The 17,471-nt window shown below is 36.1% G+C and overlaps 1 protein-coding gene across 1 annotated transcript in view; it reads left to right on the forward strand.

Moving 5' to 3' along the window:
* Positions 1-17,471, forward strand: part of LOC145672642 (adenylate cyclase type 10-like) — a 387,700-nt gene that overhangs the window by 173,840 nt on the left and 196,389 nt on the right. Inside the window, exon 13 of the mRNA XM_081741804.1 lies at positions 12,324-12,610. Coding sequence (XP_081597930.1) covers positions 12,324-12,610 — 287 coding nt within the window. The remainder of the gene's footprint in view (positions 1-12,323; positions 12,611-17,471) is intronic.

A 17,471-nucleotide genomic window follows, 5' to 3' on the forward strand; every position in this document is an offset into this window, starting at 1 on the left:
GCAAAGGCATACTAAAATATGTTTAGCAAAAAAATGAGACGGCAGGCGTCATACGAAGTGCTAGCCGACCACTGCGTATATTTCCTATGCTTTAATACAAAAAGGTGTAAAACGTACAAATATATGATTTCTGCAAAAACTATAATCATCTGAGCCTAATATAAAGTGCTAGTGCTATATTCAATGTACATTATTGCATACAATATATCAATGTCGGACGTTTACTAATTTACATGGTACATGTGCGAAACACTGCGCTTATGTGCTATGTTTTATTACATACAACGTATCAAAGGTGGGAAATTTTCTCATTCATATCAATACTAAGTGCTAGCTGGTAAATATCCCAACCAGTGCGTCTATGTGATATATACAACGCATAAAAGCTATCATAAAAATGGCAGAAAATTTTCACGTTTACTAAATGGTAGCCGGGCACTGTATATACGTATAACTAATTTAACTAACTAACTCTATGGCCTGTGGAACCCGGAGGTTGAATGCCGCGTTCACAAAAGCTCTCCACTGACTTCTGTCCTTAGCTAATTGCATCCAGTTTCTACTTTGTATTCCTATCTCTGCGAGATCCATCTTAATATACGCAGTATACGTACAATGATCTACTATAATATGGACGACGCTAATACTAAGTGGTATATTAGTTCTATACTTTATTAAATACAAATATAAACCGTTCATGGCAATGCTAAATAATATTCAATATGCTCGCTTTGCATTATGTATATCTTCCAGACCTCAATTCATACAACGTACAAAAAACAAAGTAGTATGAAGATAATGAAAAAATGTCCCATTAATACCAATACTAAGTGGTAGTTTTCATATATACCGCACAGATCTATACTTTATTACATACTAATATAAAGCGTTCATGCCAATACTAATATCCGGTTTGTTTGCTATGCATTATGTATGTCTCCTATACTTCAATACGTACAACGCATAAAAGCAAGGTAGTATAAAAATAATGGAAAAATGTCCCGTTAATGCCAATACTAAGTGGTAGCGTTCATGTATGTCATCTAACATACTATTTGCTATACATAAACAAATTCGGATTAAACTACATGGTAGCCGTCAGCGACGCCAGCCACTGCACGCCATTGCCTTACATTACGTAGGGTCACCAAATTTTATTTTTATTATTGCACATAGTGTATATTACGGAATTGCTGACGCTATTGTTTTTTTATGCAGTACTTTTACTGATCATCCATAGGAACTAATCTATACTGTGTAAAACATAGCATGCCTTAATGTTAGCTATTGCATTTACTACGCACTGTACCTCTATTTTAAACAACCTTAGGCAGTATTCTGTACTGTGTAAAACACAGCATGCCTTGCAGCTAATGCTGTATCATTCATAGCGTTTACTACTCACTGTGCACCCATACGCAGTATTATATATTGTCTATAACATAACTTCACTTAACATTGCCAACAAATGCTTTTACTAGCCGCTGTGCAGTCATATGAAGTATTGTATACTATGTGTAACATACGATCCCTTCCCAATGTCATCCTTTGCATTTACTATCCGCTGTGCGTCTATCTTAAGCATCCATAAGCAATAATATGCGGTGTGCAAATAACGTCCCTTCCCGCTGTCACCCATCGCCTTTACTACCCAATGTGCATCTATATGCAATAATGTATGCTGTGTATAACACAGGAGTCGCTCACGTTGTCATTTATTGTCATTACTACCCATTAAGCATCTGCTATGTATCCATACGTAATATTATATACTGTGGGCAGTGCAGCCTTTCCCAATGTCATCCTTTCCGTTTATTGCCCGCTGTGCGTCTCGTATACATCCATAAGCAATTATGTACGCTGTGTATAACACAGCAGCATTTGCTGCTGCTCTTTTGTTATCCAATGTCCTTACTACTTGCTATACATCTATTTTGCGCTTCCGTAGGCAATAAAGTATGGTGTGTATAACATATCATGCCTTGCCGTTGTCATCCATTGCATTTACTACCCGCTGAGCACTCATACGTAGTATTGTATGCTGTGTATAGCACAGCATCCATTGGCGTTGTCATTTGTTGCCATTACTACTCACTGTGCATAAAACTTGGCACTGTCGGCCATCTTTGTTGTCAACCTGCGGGTTAAAATGCCATAGACGGTCCAATAGCGGGCATTTTAGTAAATATCTCCTACGCACGGTTCAGCATAAAACGACATCTAGCAAAATATAATACAGTGTGCATAGGTGCTGTCAAAAGCCACAGGTGCACAGGTGTCGTGAATCTTTTCAATGTACCACATCCTAATGAGCAATGGCGGACTTATTCACCGCCATCTTTCACTCAGGCTGGCATTTCCTTCATCACGGAATATCCGAGTGTCGCTGCTTACTTTTACACAAGAAAATGGCGGACGGTTGTGTTCACGCAAACAAATGCCGCTACCTCACCTACCGTCGCGGCCCGTACACTACTTCGTCATCTCTTTGCATTAGGCATTTTTTTGTATCTGCCGTGTTTATTTGTTTCTCATACACAAAAGTATATTGCACATATTTCATACATATGTAATCATTTAGTGTGACTCAAGTGAGGTTCTGTGTTTTTTCATTCAAAAACAACGAGTGGAATTTGTGCTATACATTAGTATCATTTGCCGTAGTGTAAAATGTGTTAACCCAACAATTCAGCAGTGTGCTCTGCCAAAACACAATCATGTCGCCATTAGGTGAGTAAAATGTTTCTTTTTATTTCATTCACATTATATATAGATGCTTTCTTATGTTATTAATATTCATAATATTAATATTCATAACTCGGACAGACGGACACATAGACATAAATACAAGGATACATATACGGTCTTCAAGGTATGATCATCAAACACAACGATATAGTAACTTAAATTTCATCAAACACCATAAAAAATACGTTACATAGTCATTCTCATTACACCCATCCTCATTCAGTTACTTTAATCATACGTCTCCTTTACTCCGTTAAACTCAAAATAATAAACAATATCGTATTCTTGCAGCTTCTACGCCTCTGGTACTTTTTTCATTGTGTTCCTAAATATTTAAATTAGGCAATCTCATTTCAAAACTACTGTATCTATGTGAATCCTCCCCGATAAACACCACCTTTACGAAGACACTTATGTGTCGGATGGGGAGGATTGCGTGCTACAGTGAAATTTAGAGCTGTGTCGGTGGTAGTTCACTACCAGAAGGGCCACCCCTGCCGAATTGGTCTAAATGGAGTAGCCAGACAAAGAGTGTTCTGGGAGAAGGCAGCAGTTCTCCAGTAGTCAAGTTGGCGGAAATCATAGTGATTGGTACGGCAACTTGGACATTAGTCCTTGGCGTTGTCAGAGTGAGTTTAACGGCTGGGAGGCCCCAACGGGAAACCACTACTCTATTTTCCCTAGTTAGCTGGCAGCGAAAAGAGAACATATGAACAATGGTCTTTCGCAGGTCAAAATGTAGTTCCGGAGGTATAATATCCCCCATTCGGATCTCCGGGAGGGGGATGGCTTGAGGATTATTGGGCGAGAAAGTAATAATGGGGGAAGACAGACAGAGAAAGAAAGGCAAGGAAGAGCAAAAGGTTTAGGAATTCGACATGGAACGTACGTACTATGTTACAGGGAGGAAAATTAGAAAATCTTAAAGAAGAAATGAAACAAAATAATTTAGATTTAGTAGGCGTTTGTGAAGTTAGATGGGAAGGCAATGAGGTATTGAACAGCGAAGGATATAGAATATTTTTCTCAGGTAATGAAAAGGGCGAGAATAATGGCGTAGGAATAATTCTTGGAAAGCGCTTAAAGGAGAAGGTAGTGAAAGTAGAATTTATTGATGATAGAGTTATGATGTTAAGACTTAAATGGAAAAGGAAGAATCTAGTGGTGATACAGACATATGCACCGACGACTTCGCATGCAAATGAAGAAGTAGAGGAAAATTATGAGAAAATAGAAGAAATTATAGATAGGGAGGAGAAGGGTGCGTGCATAATTCTAATGGAATATTTCAACGCAGTCGTGGGAGAAAAACAGGAAGGTAGTATCGTAGGCAAATATGGTTTAGGCGAAAGAAATGAAAGGGGAGAGGGACTGGTGAATTTCTGTAGACAGAATTCACTAGTAATTGGGAACATTTGGTTCAATCAGCACAAGAGAAGAAGATATATATAGAAATCATCAATAGACGGCGGAAGATATAAGAAAGACTATGTTATGAATCAGGACAGGTATCGGAATAGCTTAAAGAATGCGAGGACCCTTCCGGGGCTGATATTTTCTCTGATCATAATCTTGTGCTGGCCAAAGTAGATACTCAACTGAAAAATGTAGGCAGAAGAAAAGTAGGTAACAAAGTGTTGAATACTGAAAAAATGAAAAACGAGGAAATAAGAAATCTTTTCGTAAAAAATCGAAGAAAATTGATCAAACGATGGTATTATGATGGCAGTAGAAAATAAGAATGGGAAGGTAGTCAGTGAGAGAAATTAGGTCATAGGAAGGTGGAAAGAATACATTGAAGACTTATATGAGAATAGGGATAGACCGTGTAGCCTAAATATTGAAGTAGAAAATGAAGTAGGCGAGGATGATAAAGGATTTAGTATTCTTCGGGATGAGTTTGAAAAGGCTATATCCGAGATTAGAAATGGAAAGGCAACCGGAATAGATAACATACCATTCGAATTCTTTAAAAATATAGGAGACAAGGGAACGAAAGAATTGTACCGACTATGCAATGAAATATATGAAACAGGAGAATGACCAAAAGACTTTCTGAAAACAATCATGATACCGATGACTAAGAAATCGAACCCAAAGAGATGTGAGGATTATAGAACTATTAGTCTCATATCTCATGGAGCTAAAATTCTGCTCCGAATACTGGACAGAAGGTTATATGGAAGAACAAATAAAGATGTTGAGGAGGAGCAGTTCGGGTTCAGAAGAGGCAAGGACACAAGAGATCCTATTGGATTATTAAGGGCGATCGGTCAAAGATTCATAGAAAAAGGGAAAGAGGTGTATTAATTGATCTAGAAAAGGCTTTTGACCGCGTGAATTGGGAATTGGTGTTGGGAGTTCTAACAAAGATAGCGTTGGAATGGAAAGATAGAAGACTCATAAGAAACTTATACTGAACCAACAAGTAAGTGTTAGGATAGGGGAAGAACTGACGGAAGAGAGTGCAATTGGAAGGGGTGTTCGACAAGGATGCTGCCTGTCGCCAACACTATTTAATATCTATCTAGAAGAGATAGTGAAAATGAGCCTACATGATGATGATGGCATTTCGGTAGGAGGTAGAATGATTAAATGCATAAGATTTGCAGACGATGTGGCACTTGTTGCAGAATCTGAAAAGAAAATCAATAAAATGTTAGAAAAAATGAGAAAGGGTTTTGAAGAATATGGGGTGAAAATAAATGTTAGAAAGACAAAAGCCATCGTGATTGGAACGAAGGGGTCTGTGTCAAATATAAAAGTAGGATGGGGGAAAATAGAACAGGTGATTAGTTTTCGATACCTGGGTAGTATTCTTAGTAATGACATGAAGTGCGAACGTGAAATAAAAACAAGGATAGGAATGGCGAAAGAAGCCTTTAGGAGGAAGAAAAGTGTTTTGTGGGGCCTTTAATAAAGAGTTGAGAAAAAGACTCATAAAATGTTTTGTGTGGAGTGTTGTACTGTATGGGGCGGAAACATGGACAAAAATCGACTTACGTAAAGGTGACAAAAATCGACTGGAAGCCAGTGATGAAAATTTTCCGGAAAATTTTGAAACGGAAAATTTTCCGGAAAATTTTCCGATTCATGAAAACATACTCCACTTACATTCCCACATCGTTGTTTAGTTGAGATGTGAGGTGGAAAATTTTCTTCCATATTTTTCCGGAAAATTTTCCGTTCTTAACAAATATCAGTGATTAAGTAACAATTCGTCAATATTCATAAAATTGATTGAGTTCATGTATAGAAATGTTAAAAAGTGAAAGGTCGTTTAAAGAATCTGAAAATTTTCATGGCTCAGACAATTTTCAGTACGATGTAGAACTAGTGGAACAATTTTTCTTGAATCGAAAAATTGTCTGTCCTGTACAGTGATGAAAATTTTCCAATTCATAAAAACGTACTCCACTTATTCCTACATCGTTGTTTAGTTAAGATGTGAGGTGGAAAATTTTCTTCTATTTTTTTCCGGAAAATTTTCCGCTCTTAACAAATATCAGTGATCAAGTAACAATTCGTCAATATTCATAAAATTGATTGAGTTCATATATAGAAATATTAAAAAGTGAAAGATCGTTTAAAGACTCTGAAAATTTTCATGGCTTAGACAATTTTCAGTACTATGTAGGAACAAGTGGAATAATTTTTCATGAATCGAATGAATAAGTGGAGTATGTTTTTATGAATCGGAAAATATTCATGACTTTTAATAAATTTAAATTTTAAATAATAGAATAGGATATTTGTACTCTACCAACTCGAGGTATGTTTTCTGCACATTGCATAAACACACACACACACACACAGAAAGAGAGAGAGAGGGGGGTTGAATTGAGTTGATTTTGAGTTTAACGTCCCTTTCAACAGCGAGATTATATAAAACGGTACCAACTGATTAACGTGGAATCCAAACTACATGAGCTCCCGCTGGGAATCGATGCCAGGTTTTCCATGCCAAAGGCGCGTATGCTAATCGCTTAGCAACTAAGGAGCTCGCAGAGCAAGAGAGAGAGAAACACTGTAAAATTTTATTTCCCAACTTGAAATAGAAAATTTTCCGGTTCCCGAAAGCTAATTCGAAAATTATAATTTGTCGCTGACTAACTTTCTCCTACTGAAATTCAATTTTGTAGCTCTATGTGCAGTTAAATTCAGTGGAAAATTTTCCACCTAACATCACTATACATAATATCCAAAATTGTCAGGCCTATGAAAAGCGTTTTCTATTTGTTTCTACATCGTGATGAAAATTTTCCGATCTATGAAAATTCCTCTCACTAGTTTCTACAGAGCAATAAAACTTTCCGATTCACAAAAAAGTTGTTTTACTTCTTGCTTCAAAATAAAGAAAACTTTCCGACTCATAAAAAGTTCTTCAATTTTTCCATATACGGCAGAAAATATTTCGTTCATGAAAAATTGTTTAACTTGTTCCTACATAGTGATGAAAATAGTCTGGGCCATGAAAATTTTCAGATTTTTTAAACGATCTTTCGCTTTTTAACATTTCTATACATGATTTCAATCAATTTCATGATTGCTGAGGAATTGTTACTTGATTACTGATATTTTTTTAGAACGGAAAATTTTCCGGAAAATTATAGCGGAAAATATTCCACCTCACATCACTACTGGAAGCCTTCGAAATGTGGGTGTGGGGAAGAATGGAAAGAATTAGTTGGGTAGAGCGGAAAACGAATGAGAGAGTGTTAGAAATGTTGGGTGAGAAAAGAACACTTTTAGATATTATTAGGAAGAGGAAGAGAAACTGGTTTGGACATTGCGTAAGAAGAGATTGTATCATGAGGGACGTCCTAGAGGGTATGGTGGCGGGAAAGAGAGGAGGGGGCGAAGGAGACTACAATTAATGGATGATATTAAAACAGAAAGATCATACGCGAAGACGAAGAAGTTAGCGGAGGACCGTGGAGCATGGGAGCTTCTCAGCTGCGGCAAGTGACCTTCCAATAAAGGCAGAATACCTATGATGATGATGATGTATCTATGTGAATGAATACACCAGTTACTCAATGAAAAACAAAAATATTTCCTTCAATTTAACTCAGTGAAAGAAGATTGCAAATACTCATTTACGGCCACGTAATCTCTTCTAAGTGCCATGACAAAGCAACAACAACAAGGGGCCTGATTTAACATCAAATCCCCGCTGTTTCAATGACCATTTTCCCTTGTAGTGCTAACCACCACCCTACGTCGCGCTATCACTCTGAATGACAAGAGTCCCTCCTATTGACGCTGCTACGGTCATTCTTTCAATACAAGATCTCCTCTTATTCCCAAAGACCATTGTCTTCAATCCCCCACCAGTCCATTCATTCATTCGTCCGTTTATCTCTGTCTAACAAGCTTTCTTACCCATGTTAAAAGAAGCAATGTTCTACCCGTTTATGGTCCTACCACTAAAACCAAGATAAACATTATTCACTATTACACAAATATATTCAGTAAGAAAAAAGGGCATTTGTCTCATTTTATATTTTCAGTATTCGCTACTTCACAAATATATCCAATAAAGAGTTAAAAGTGTCCCCACCTCATCTTATATTTCTAATATTCACTTAATATGCATAGTTTCTTATCTTCAATGATGAAACAGCCTTCAAACCAACACAACAAAACACAAAATATAGCCACAGACAACTCAACAATCGTCAGCACAAAATCAAAATTACACAGTCTATATGATTACAGGTTATTTATAAAGGGACATTTTCCACTTAAAATCAATATTAAGTTCGCTTCTTATCCAGACAGGAGCTATTTCTATTTTTCCGTTCCAAACTTACGTGTTTAGTCCCATGTATTTTTTATATTCTTAAATTATTGTTTCCCGTTGATACTTCAATCGTTACCAAAACTTCCGTGACACCACACAAAACGAAGTCAATATCTAATTAAGTTCCCCTCACTTCATATTCACACTTTAGTTAATTGCTTTTCCTTTGATACTGTAATCGTTATCCAAAACTTCCCTTTGTCCACGCTAAAGGGAGTTATCTATAGGAGGAAAAAAGAGATCATTCTGTTTCTATCAAATCAACATTTCCGGGAAGTATGTTTCGATGAAATTTATCATGCTAGAATTTCTTGTAACACGCTTAATACACATATCAACATTTCCTGTATCATTTTTATATATCCCCCAGGAGCAGAAAATAACAGTGATAATTAAGAAGGAGTCACAGTGATAATATTCCGTGCATACCATAGGTCTTAGTATAAAAATTACAGTCATATCAACAGGAAAAACACTGATAAATATTTTGATCTTTGTCCCAATCTACTGGTAATAAATATTAAGTCAATAGCTTGCTTAAAAAAAAAACTTGAATTCTGTTACTTTTCTTATTCTTTGTGTTATTAGCAATGTCATATACATTTGAAAAAGATGCATCGTATCTCTTCCTAAGCAGTTTCCTTAGTGAGCGGCGCTGAACCGACCTGGGACGGACAAACATGGTGTTCGTTGTTTTAAACGCACGAGTAGCAAGCCGAAACTCAATCGCAAATTTCGGCATGTTAGAATCGTCGCATGAGCGAAAGAAAGTGTTCTCCATAATCAGCTAGCTTTAAAGTTTTTTTTTTGGTTTTTTTTAAAGCAATAAACAAATCAGTGGAAATTTCCATTTGAGATGGAGATGTGTTTTTCCAAATTGAGTGGAGACCGAGACGGAGCCCAGGCTCATCTCGATATACATTTATGTTCATTCTCAACTTTTGCATATTATCCTTATAAGATAGTCAAAAACAGATTTTTACACAAATATACTTAGGCTTGTCAGATATCCCACTTTGACCGGAACAGTCTCGATTTGAGGGGTCGTCCTGGCGTCCCGGTGGGTTTCGCACTTAGTCCCAGTCGAACGAAGACGCAGTTATTTAACAAGACTTAGCGCTTTTTCCATTGTAGTAGTCTAATGATACTTTATATCTACGATCTGACAATCTTTTCACCTTCTACGAATTGACTAGTCTATGGTCGTACATCGGGAATTTAGAACACCAAATTTGATTTACTGAATAGTAAATTTTGACACTAAAGCACCTCAGACAGATTACTGCACTATTATTATCATTATTTTTTTGGTACCACACATAAAAATACTGTTTTGTGCATACTAATATTTATGCAATGTAAGTTTTTTTGAATTCTGAGTAGCATGTACAAATAAATCTTGCATTACAATTTCGAGAAACATACACTATAAATTTCCATTGTGAATGAGTCTTGTAAAGTTGAGAATTTATCACGAATTTTTTTGATAAAATACTGGAATTAACAATATCTCGGTTTAGGGCTTCAGAAATCTGACAAGTCTACAATCACTCAATATAGTAAATATTGCATGCCAGGTTAAATAATGTTCTAAATAAGTGATTCCCTACATTTGTAGACTTCTGAAGGAAATAAGGAATTTCGCCTCACACTTTTTTCTTTATGTAATTATTTATTTTAGAAATACTATCTTGCCAGAATCTTTGAAAGGAACATTAAATATATCTAGATTCATTTGAAGTATTTTAAATACTTAATAAAATTCAAAACACACACATTCACTTGTGCCTTACTCTGTACCAGCCTTCGCAAAAATTGCAGAGCATAACAAGGCAAAACTTGCAAAAAAGTCGATGATAAGGCAGTTATATACTATGAGATAAATCCTAGGAAATATCTTACGATCTATCTTCGGAAAAATGTTATGACATATCTCGTAGAAAATCCTGCCGTTTTGTGTCATACACGTGAGGAGTTTTCCTGTCTGACCGAATCACGTTTTTTGAATATTATGAAATAGCTCTATTTAACAAAAGTACAATATTCATGAATTCCTATGCTAACTACACTGCACATCTTACTAATCCTCGTATTAATACCAGGCCCTATATTGCTAAATTGGATGCCTCCCCCCTCAGAAAGGTGCTGGTGTACTTTTGGAGCACCACATTTTTAGAAGATTTATAGCTAAAATTCGATATTTTGCATGAAAAGACATCTGTAAGCAATAGAATTAAATAAAAAGTAATATACCTATATTACTCCGTGTATAATAGTTGGACCACTTCTGCTAAAATAAGTGAGGGACAATGTCTAGCAGAAGAGGTCCAACAATTTTTTCTAAGAAATGTTACAATTTAGGTAGTTTCTGTTCACATTAATTTAGTTTAGGTTAGTTCCGGTTATGTTAGATTATATGAAGGGTAAGGGGAGAAAACAAGGGATTTCGCTTTTCTCTATTAATATTAGGTTAGTTTAGTTTCAATAGCTTAGTTTTAGTAAGGGTGTGTTAGGCCAAAGTATTTGCGTCTTCCATTTCTCCTGTAAATTTTGTATTTTCTACGTTCTCCTGGACCGCTTCAGTGAAACATTTACCTAAGTAAGTGCATATAAAACATGACCGGTGATACTATTTTCCACCACCAGTGTATCTCAACACAGTTTACAGAAGCTGTAATGTATGTTTACAAGTGGAGCACTACTAACATGATACCATGACAAATGGAATTCAAACTCGTATCATTGCAAAAACCTACTCGTTTGCATTACCTTCGCTGTGTGCCTGCTTCCTTCGGACGCACTGCCTCACTATCAATTGGCCCCCGCTTCGCCCTGCGCTGACTCGGTTAGATAGCATTCGTGCTTTTCAGTGGCCACCTAGCACAGGATGGTTTTGCAATATACTTCCTATACATCCGAACGCCGTATTTATAGATATATTATAAAAGAATTAGTTCTTCAATATTTGCTTTTGATGATCCTATTGAATTTTTCGTATGTCATATTAGATATTTTCATGTCGCTCAGCGAAAACCATTTAGGAAATAATAATGATAAGGAAATTAGTGTCAAATTATAATTTTCAACAATTATTTCATGTTGTGCACCAAAAGTAAACCTGCGCGAGTAGAAGATAAATTAACAAAACATACCGCATCTATTTTTGTTTTCAGTTGTTTTATTTACAATTTCTCTCACCTGATGTTGCTTAAATCGAAACCTTGCGATTTTTTTTTTCGAAATAGAGCCTGCTCTAAACAAGAGAAATCTCATACAATCGTTCAGAACACTGCAAATGACATGCGATCTGATGCACTACACGTTGAGATTTTGACTCTAGGGGAAATCGTAAGAGATATCCTAGGATCTATCCTATAGCGCATAGTGGGCCTAACTGCTATGCCTATTGTCCTAATCTAAAATGCAAAATTTGCGTTGTGCTGACGCACACCGTTACGGAAAGTGACCCTTTGTCATTTAGCCAACTTCAATTAGATATTGAGGGAAGCAGAAAGACGAGTTATCGAAGACAACTTATAATTAAGATATATATATCATTTCGCGGACCGAAAACTGGAAGCTATCCAGAAGTGGATTGTAGAAAATTAAAATTCCCGCTCTTTTTTCTGTGTTTGTGCTGTAAAATTAATAAAAATTAATACAAGATTTTCGAAATTAGTAGAAATAAATTAATAAACAAAAAATGAAAATACGGGTATCATGCGCATTAAATTTATCTGATATTACTATTTTATTTTTATTATTTCAGCTTTCAGAACAAAGGATATTGGTCTTTCTTGTTGACGATGCTCAATATGTGGACTGCCCTTCATGGGAACTGTTCAATTGTATCGCTCAGGAGGGTTGTTTGTTCACTATTATGACAATTAACGATCGAGCACTATCACTGCCTACTAAATTTTGTAACGCTGCTCAGAATATCACCAATGATCTGAGAGTTCGGAAAATACGCTTGCCTGGCCTTGAGAACCAATATTTATCTGCATTTGCTTGTCAGATCTTGGAAGTAGAAGCAATTCCCCAAGTTTTGGAAAGGTAAGTCTTCACTTTTTTAAAATCATTTAGTTATTTTTTTTATTATTATTTTAAAACTAGATGAGCCATGAACCTATAAAACCAAACATGGAATCCGTAATATATCTAAGTCTATATACAAAACTGAATAATGTGTTTGTAATTATTAACAATAACAATGTTTCTAAAATTTATAGCTGATTTGGTCATAGCTGCTAAACTTATTTAACGCTAAGTTTGAAAGATGATATGTCCTTTTTTCTTCCGTCAACGCTGTCTTGATCAAATCGCAATTCGATCGCTCGTCATATACTGATGTCAGGAACTGATAAAAGCTACACTATGAACCAGCTAAAGCTGAACTTCTAGTAATTATGAATTTCGGTATGTTCTGCAACGATTATTTGAACGTATAAAAAACAGCGTAGGAATCATGATAAATATGAGGTCTTCATTAAAAAAGAATTAAAAGGCAATAAAGGATTTTGTAATATCGTTGGTTGGTTGTATTTGAGTTAACGTCCCTTTCAGCACTGAGGCTATATGAAATGACAATCTACAGCATAAAATGTGACCTTTGATGAATTAGTTCCAACTGGAGATTGTAATATAGTCTTTTTTGTTTATGTACTGCAATTATTTTAAATGAAACTGGCCAAGTTTCGTATTAAAGTTACTCTACGTTACTATGTGAAACTATTAGACCAAGGGCAAAGGGGGTGATAAGTCACCCCAGGGGTTATACATATAAGTGCAACACCTGGGTCCTGGGACCCTTAACCCATTAGCACCTGTGTATATTTACAAACATCGATGGGATCTTCAAATGACCGTACATCAAACCCTTAGTGCAACGCCGAAACAAGTTATACCCCGATCGATTTGTAAGATTGTAGGCAAACAGTTTACGTTATGAACGGGACATTTCTGTGTATAAGGGAAAACTAATTGAGGGAAATTTAAGAAAATTTCCCCTAAAAACGTTCCTTCTTGTGATTCTTTTACTTATTATGTGCCAACACTGGAAACTAGGTGAACAAAAAATGTATTTAAGTGTTCTCTTTTATGTTCAACCTAAACTGAAAATTTCGTCTTGATCCATCAAATAGCAGCAGAGGAAATATGCATTTTATAGTCTTCACAATTTTCATAATAATTGATTTTCATCAAAGTATGAGTATGACTTTGTGTCAATGTTCCGCTTTCTTTTCTATAGAAAACAAGTGATACAAATTATTTTATTTGTTTTTATCATTCGTTATATTATGACAGAATCCCAGTGCCGAGAAATCCCCCCGGAAGGTTTTATGATTTGTTCGTCCATGGTATAATATAAATAATTTCAAAGCAATAATTTTACTGTTGTGCTGTTACATTATGTTCCTTTGAAAATACTTGTTGTTCTGCTATTCTGCAATGAATACACTTCCAAACATGTTTGCTGATATGTGAAGTTATCAAACAACTCTCGAAGTTATTGCATAGAGCATGTGTTCCTATTACATTTGCATACAGATAATCGCACTTAATCAGTGGCGGCGTAAGGCAAACTGGGGCCCGGGGCTGGTGAAGTAGGTTGGGGCCCCTTTTCAAACAATCGTGATTTATACAATTCTATTTTTGACATTCATTTACATAATCGTTCTTTGTGTTCGCTCCTTCCCCTTTCCCGTTGATGTGTGTGCAGGGCTATATTAAACAAATGGGGTTGACATTCGGCATCCCTGTCATTTTTTAAAATGCTTAGAACCACCTTCAGGCTGGTATCTACGAATAAAACTGGACCACGATTATCATTGCATATTTTTTCTTTTTTTTTTTATTCATTTTTAAACAAAGGACACGATAGAAAAATTATTAGGGATACAAGTGTAACGGAAACTACAACCCACAACAGAAATAACAATCTTAAGAACAAACAAAACGTAACAATCAAGAATCCAGAATTTATCCTACACCTATATTATCGTAGTATCAACGCGTACTGTAATTAGATGGAATAGTGGAAGTAATGCTCCTAATAATACAGTTAGAGACAAATTTACGCACAAAATATAACAATGAGCTGATATCGCAAAAATTGCAAATATTAATGTAAACGATGCGATTTTTAAATGTAAGCTCTTGTTTTCTAGAATATTTTTGTTCTTTTCTCGTCTTTGGTGTTTCTCCTGCGCAACTTCTCATATGGTTAAGTTTATTCATGGTTTCGTACCTGTCTGAATTTACGTTAGATGGGTTTTATTTGATTAGATTTTTCTTCCTACAATTAGCTCCATTCACTTTAACATTCGGTTTCTCTCCAATGATAACACTGTTCAACAAATTTTGAACAAAAGTATGTAAATTCTTTGAAATTGCGATTTTTAAATTCATTTAAGCATAATATGAAAGGAAATGATAATAGAAAAATTTTCTTAGCTCAGGTTGTGAAAAAAACGCCCTTGTACAACAGTAGCTGTATATATGCAAATGTATTCATATTTATAGAACATTTAAGCAAAATCCTTGTAAAAACCTACATTCCACTTTTTTTTTATCTATTTCACTGTGATCTGATAAGCTGGGGAGTTAAGAGGTACCCTAAACCTATAGCTTTCTATACCCTTGTACTTCCTTTTTCAAAATTGCGCAAATACCAGTTTCACAGCGATACAGAAAATAAAGTAACCGTGGTCAAGTTAAACATTAACATTCCGTAATAAAAATCAGTATTAACATCAAAACATGAAAAATATGTACAAATACCTTTTTGTACAAGAACTACACTGCAATGTAGACAAAAGTTTCAAGTGATCGCTTGTACAGGATTATGTTTATTTTAGTTTGAGCGTCTTCGCTTGGCTTGCCTTTTGTAGGTTACATCTGGAGCATCCCTTGCAATAATCCAACAGTAGTCGGCCAATATGTTAGAAATCCACTTTCCCTCATATCTCTTCTCCATGGCTGCAATATCTTGATGGAAACGCTCACTATGTTCGTCACTTGCTGCTCCACAATCTTCGGGAAAGAAGTCTAGATGTGAATGAAGAAAGTGGAGTTTCAGAGACATATTGCAACCAAGTTTTTCGTAGCACAATAACAACTTTGCTACCAGTTGTTTGTAATTTGTTGCTCGGTGTCTTCCCAAGAACTGTGAACAAACACTCTTCAAGCTTTCCCACGGAGCTTTCTCCTCACCTTGGAAAATTTCGTCGAACTTGTGATCTTTGAATAGTTGCCTAATCTATGGCCCTATGAAAACACCCTCTTTAACTTTGGCAGCACTTAATCGAGGAAATTGTCCTCTTAGGTACTTATAGCCCTCATCCTCTTGATTCATGCTCTTAACAAAACTTTTCATAAGACCTAATTTAATATGTAGAGGGGGAAGCAAAATTCGGTTACGATCTACCAGTGGTTCATGCTGCACATTTTTCACTCCCGGCTGAAGAGTTTCTCTGGTACTCCAATCACTTTTGCGGTAATGAGATCCACGATCTCTACTGTCCCATTCACATATAAAGCAACAATACTTTGTATACCCTAACTGCATACCTAGCAACAGTGCTATTACTTTAAGATCACCACAAATGAGCCACTGAAAATCGTAATATGTAATGGCTTGAAGTAAACGTTTCAAGTTTTCATAAGATTCCTTCATATGAACTGCGTAACCTACAGGAATTGAAGGAAGTTCATTTCCAATATGTAAAAGCACTGCCTTTAAACTCACCTTGGACGAATCTATAAAGAGCCTCCACTCGGTAGGTTCGTAATTAATTTTAAGTGCCCTCATGAGACCATTTACATCTGTACATGCCACAAGTGTGTCTTCCATAGTAAAAAATGAAGTGAACATCTTCTCCCTATTCAGATACACTGAAATATTTACTTTTTCATGCAATAAATTCCATTGCTTTAAGAGTGACGCTAAAATTTCGGTTTTGCTTTTCGAGAGGTCCAAGTCTCTGATTAGATCACTTAGTTCCTCTTGAGTAAGTCTATGTGGTTCACATGGAGGTTCTTCTACAACAAACGTAGGGTCCTTCGAAGTACTTGATTCAGGAGCTTCAACTTCTTGATCATCATCAGAAAAAAGATCGTATTCTTTAGGTGGGTCAGGAACAGGTAGTCCTTCTCCATGTGGAACAGGGCGCATTGCAGAAGGAATGTTAGGATAGATCAAGGCCCGCTTCTTTTTCGTGGAAATTCCCTTCTTGACGGAAGGAACCATACAAAAATAACAGTCTCTGATGTGGTCGCTTGGCTCCCTCCAAATCATGGGCACCGCAAAAGACATTCAGCGCCCCTTCCCATTAATCCAATTTCTTAGATTGCTGGCACAAGTGTTACACATAATGTGGGGTGCCCAAGATTTATCTTGGTCTCCAATTTTACAACCAAAGTAATATTGATAGGCTTTTCTTATTGGTGGTGTTATAGTCTGCTTTTGTGAGGAAAATGTCACTTCCCCACACACGTAGCAGAAGCTATCCGCACTGTTTACACAATTTCGCGGCATTTTTTGTTTATTGAAATCCTCAAAATGTCACTTGAAATAGTTCCGACAACTATTTAAAAATATACATTCGAAATACCAGTATTTTTGCGTACCGGGTACTTGTAGTTGTATTTTTATGTCCTGCACTACACAAACGTCATACCTAAAACGCTCATAACTGCACTAAACCTGTCTTTTCTAACAATAGCAGAACACTACTGAGATAAGGAACACAATGAAACCAAGCGTTCATATAGTTTCTCCAGTGTTGCCGAATCAGTGTAACATTTTACCCCAAACGAAGCGAATATATTTATTTCTAAAGTGTTATTATTAGACATGCCTGTAAAACGAAAAGTAGAGATAATATTCGAAAATAACTTTCAAATTCGTGATCAG

This window comes from Thermobia domestica, chromosome 16 (assembly GCF_964235325.1).
Source record: "Thermobia domestica chromosome 16, izTheDome1.hap1.1, whole genome shotgun sequence".
Lineage (NCBI taxonomy): Eukaryota > Metazoa > Arthropoda > Insecta > Zygentoma > Lepismatidae > Thermobia > Thermobia domestica.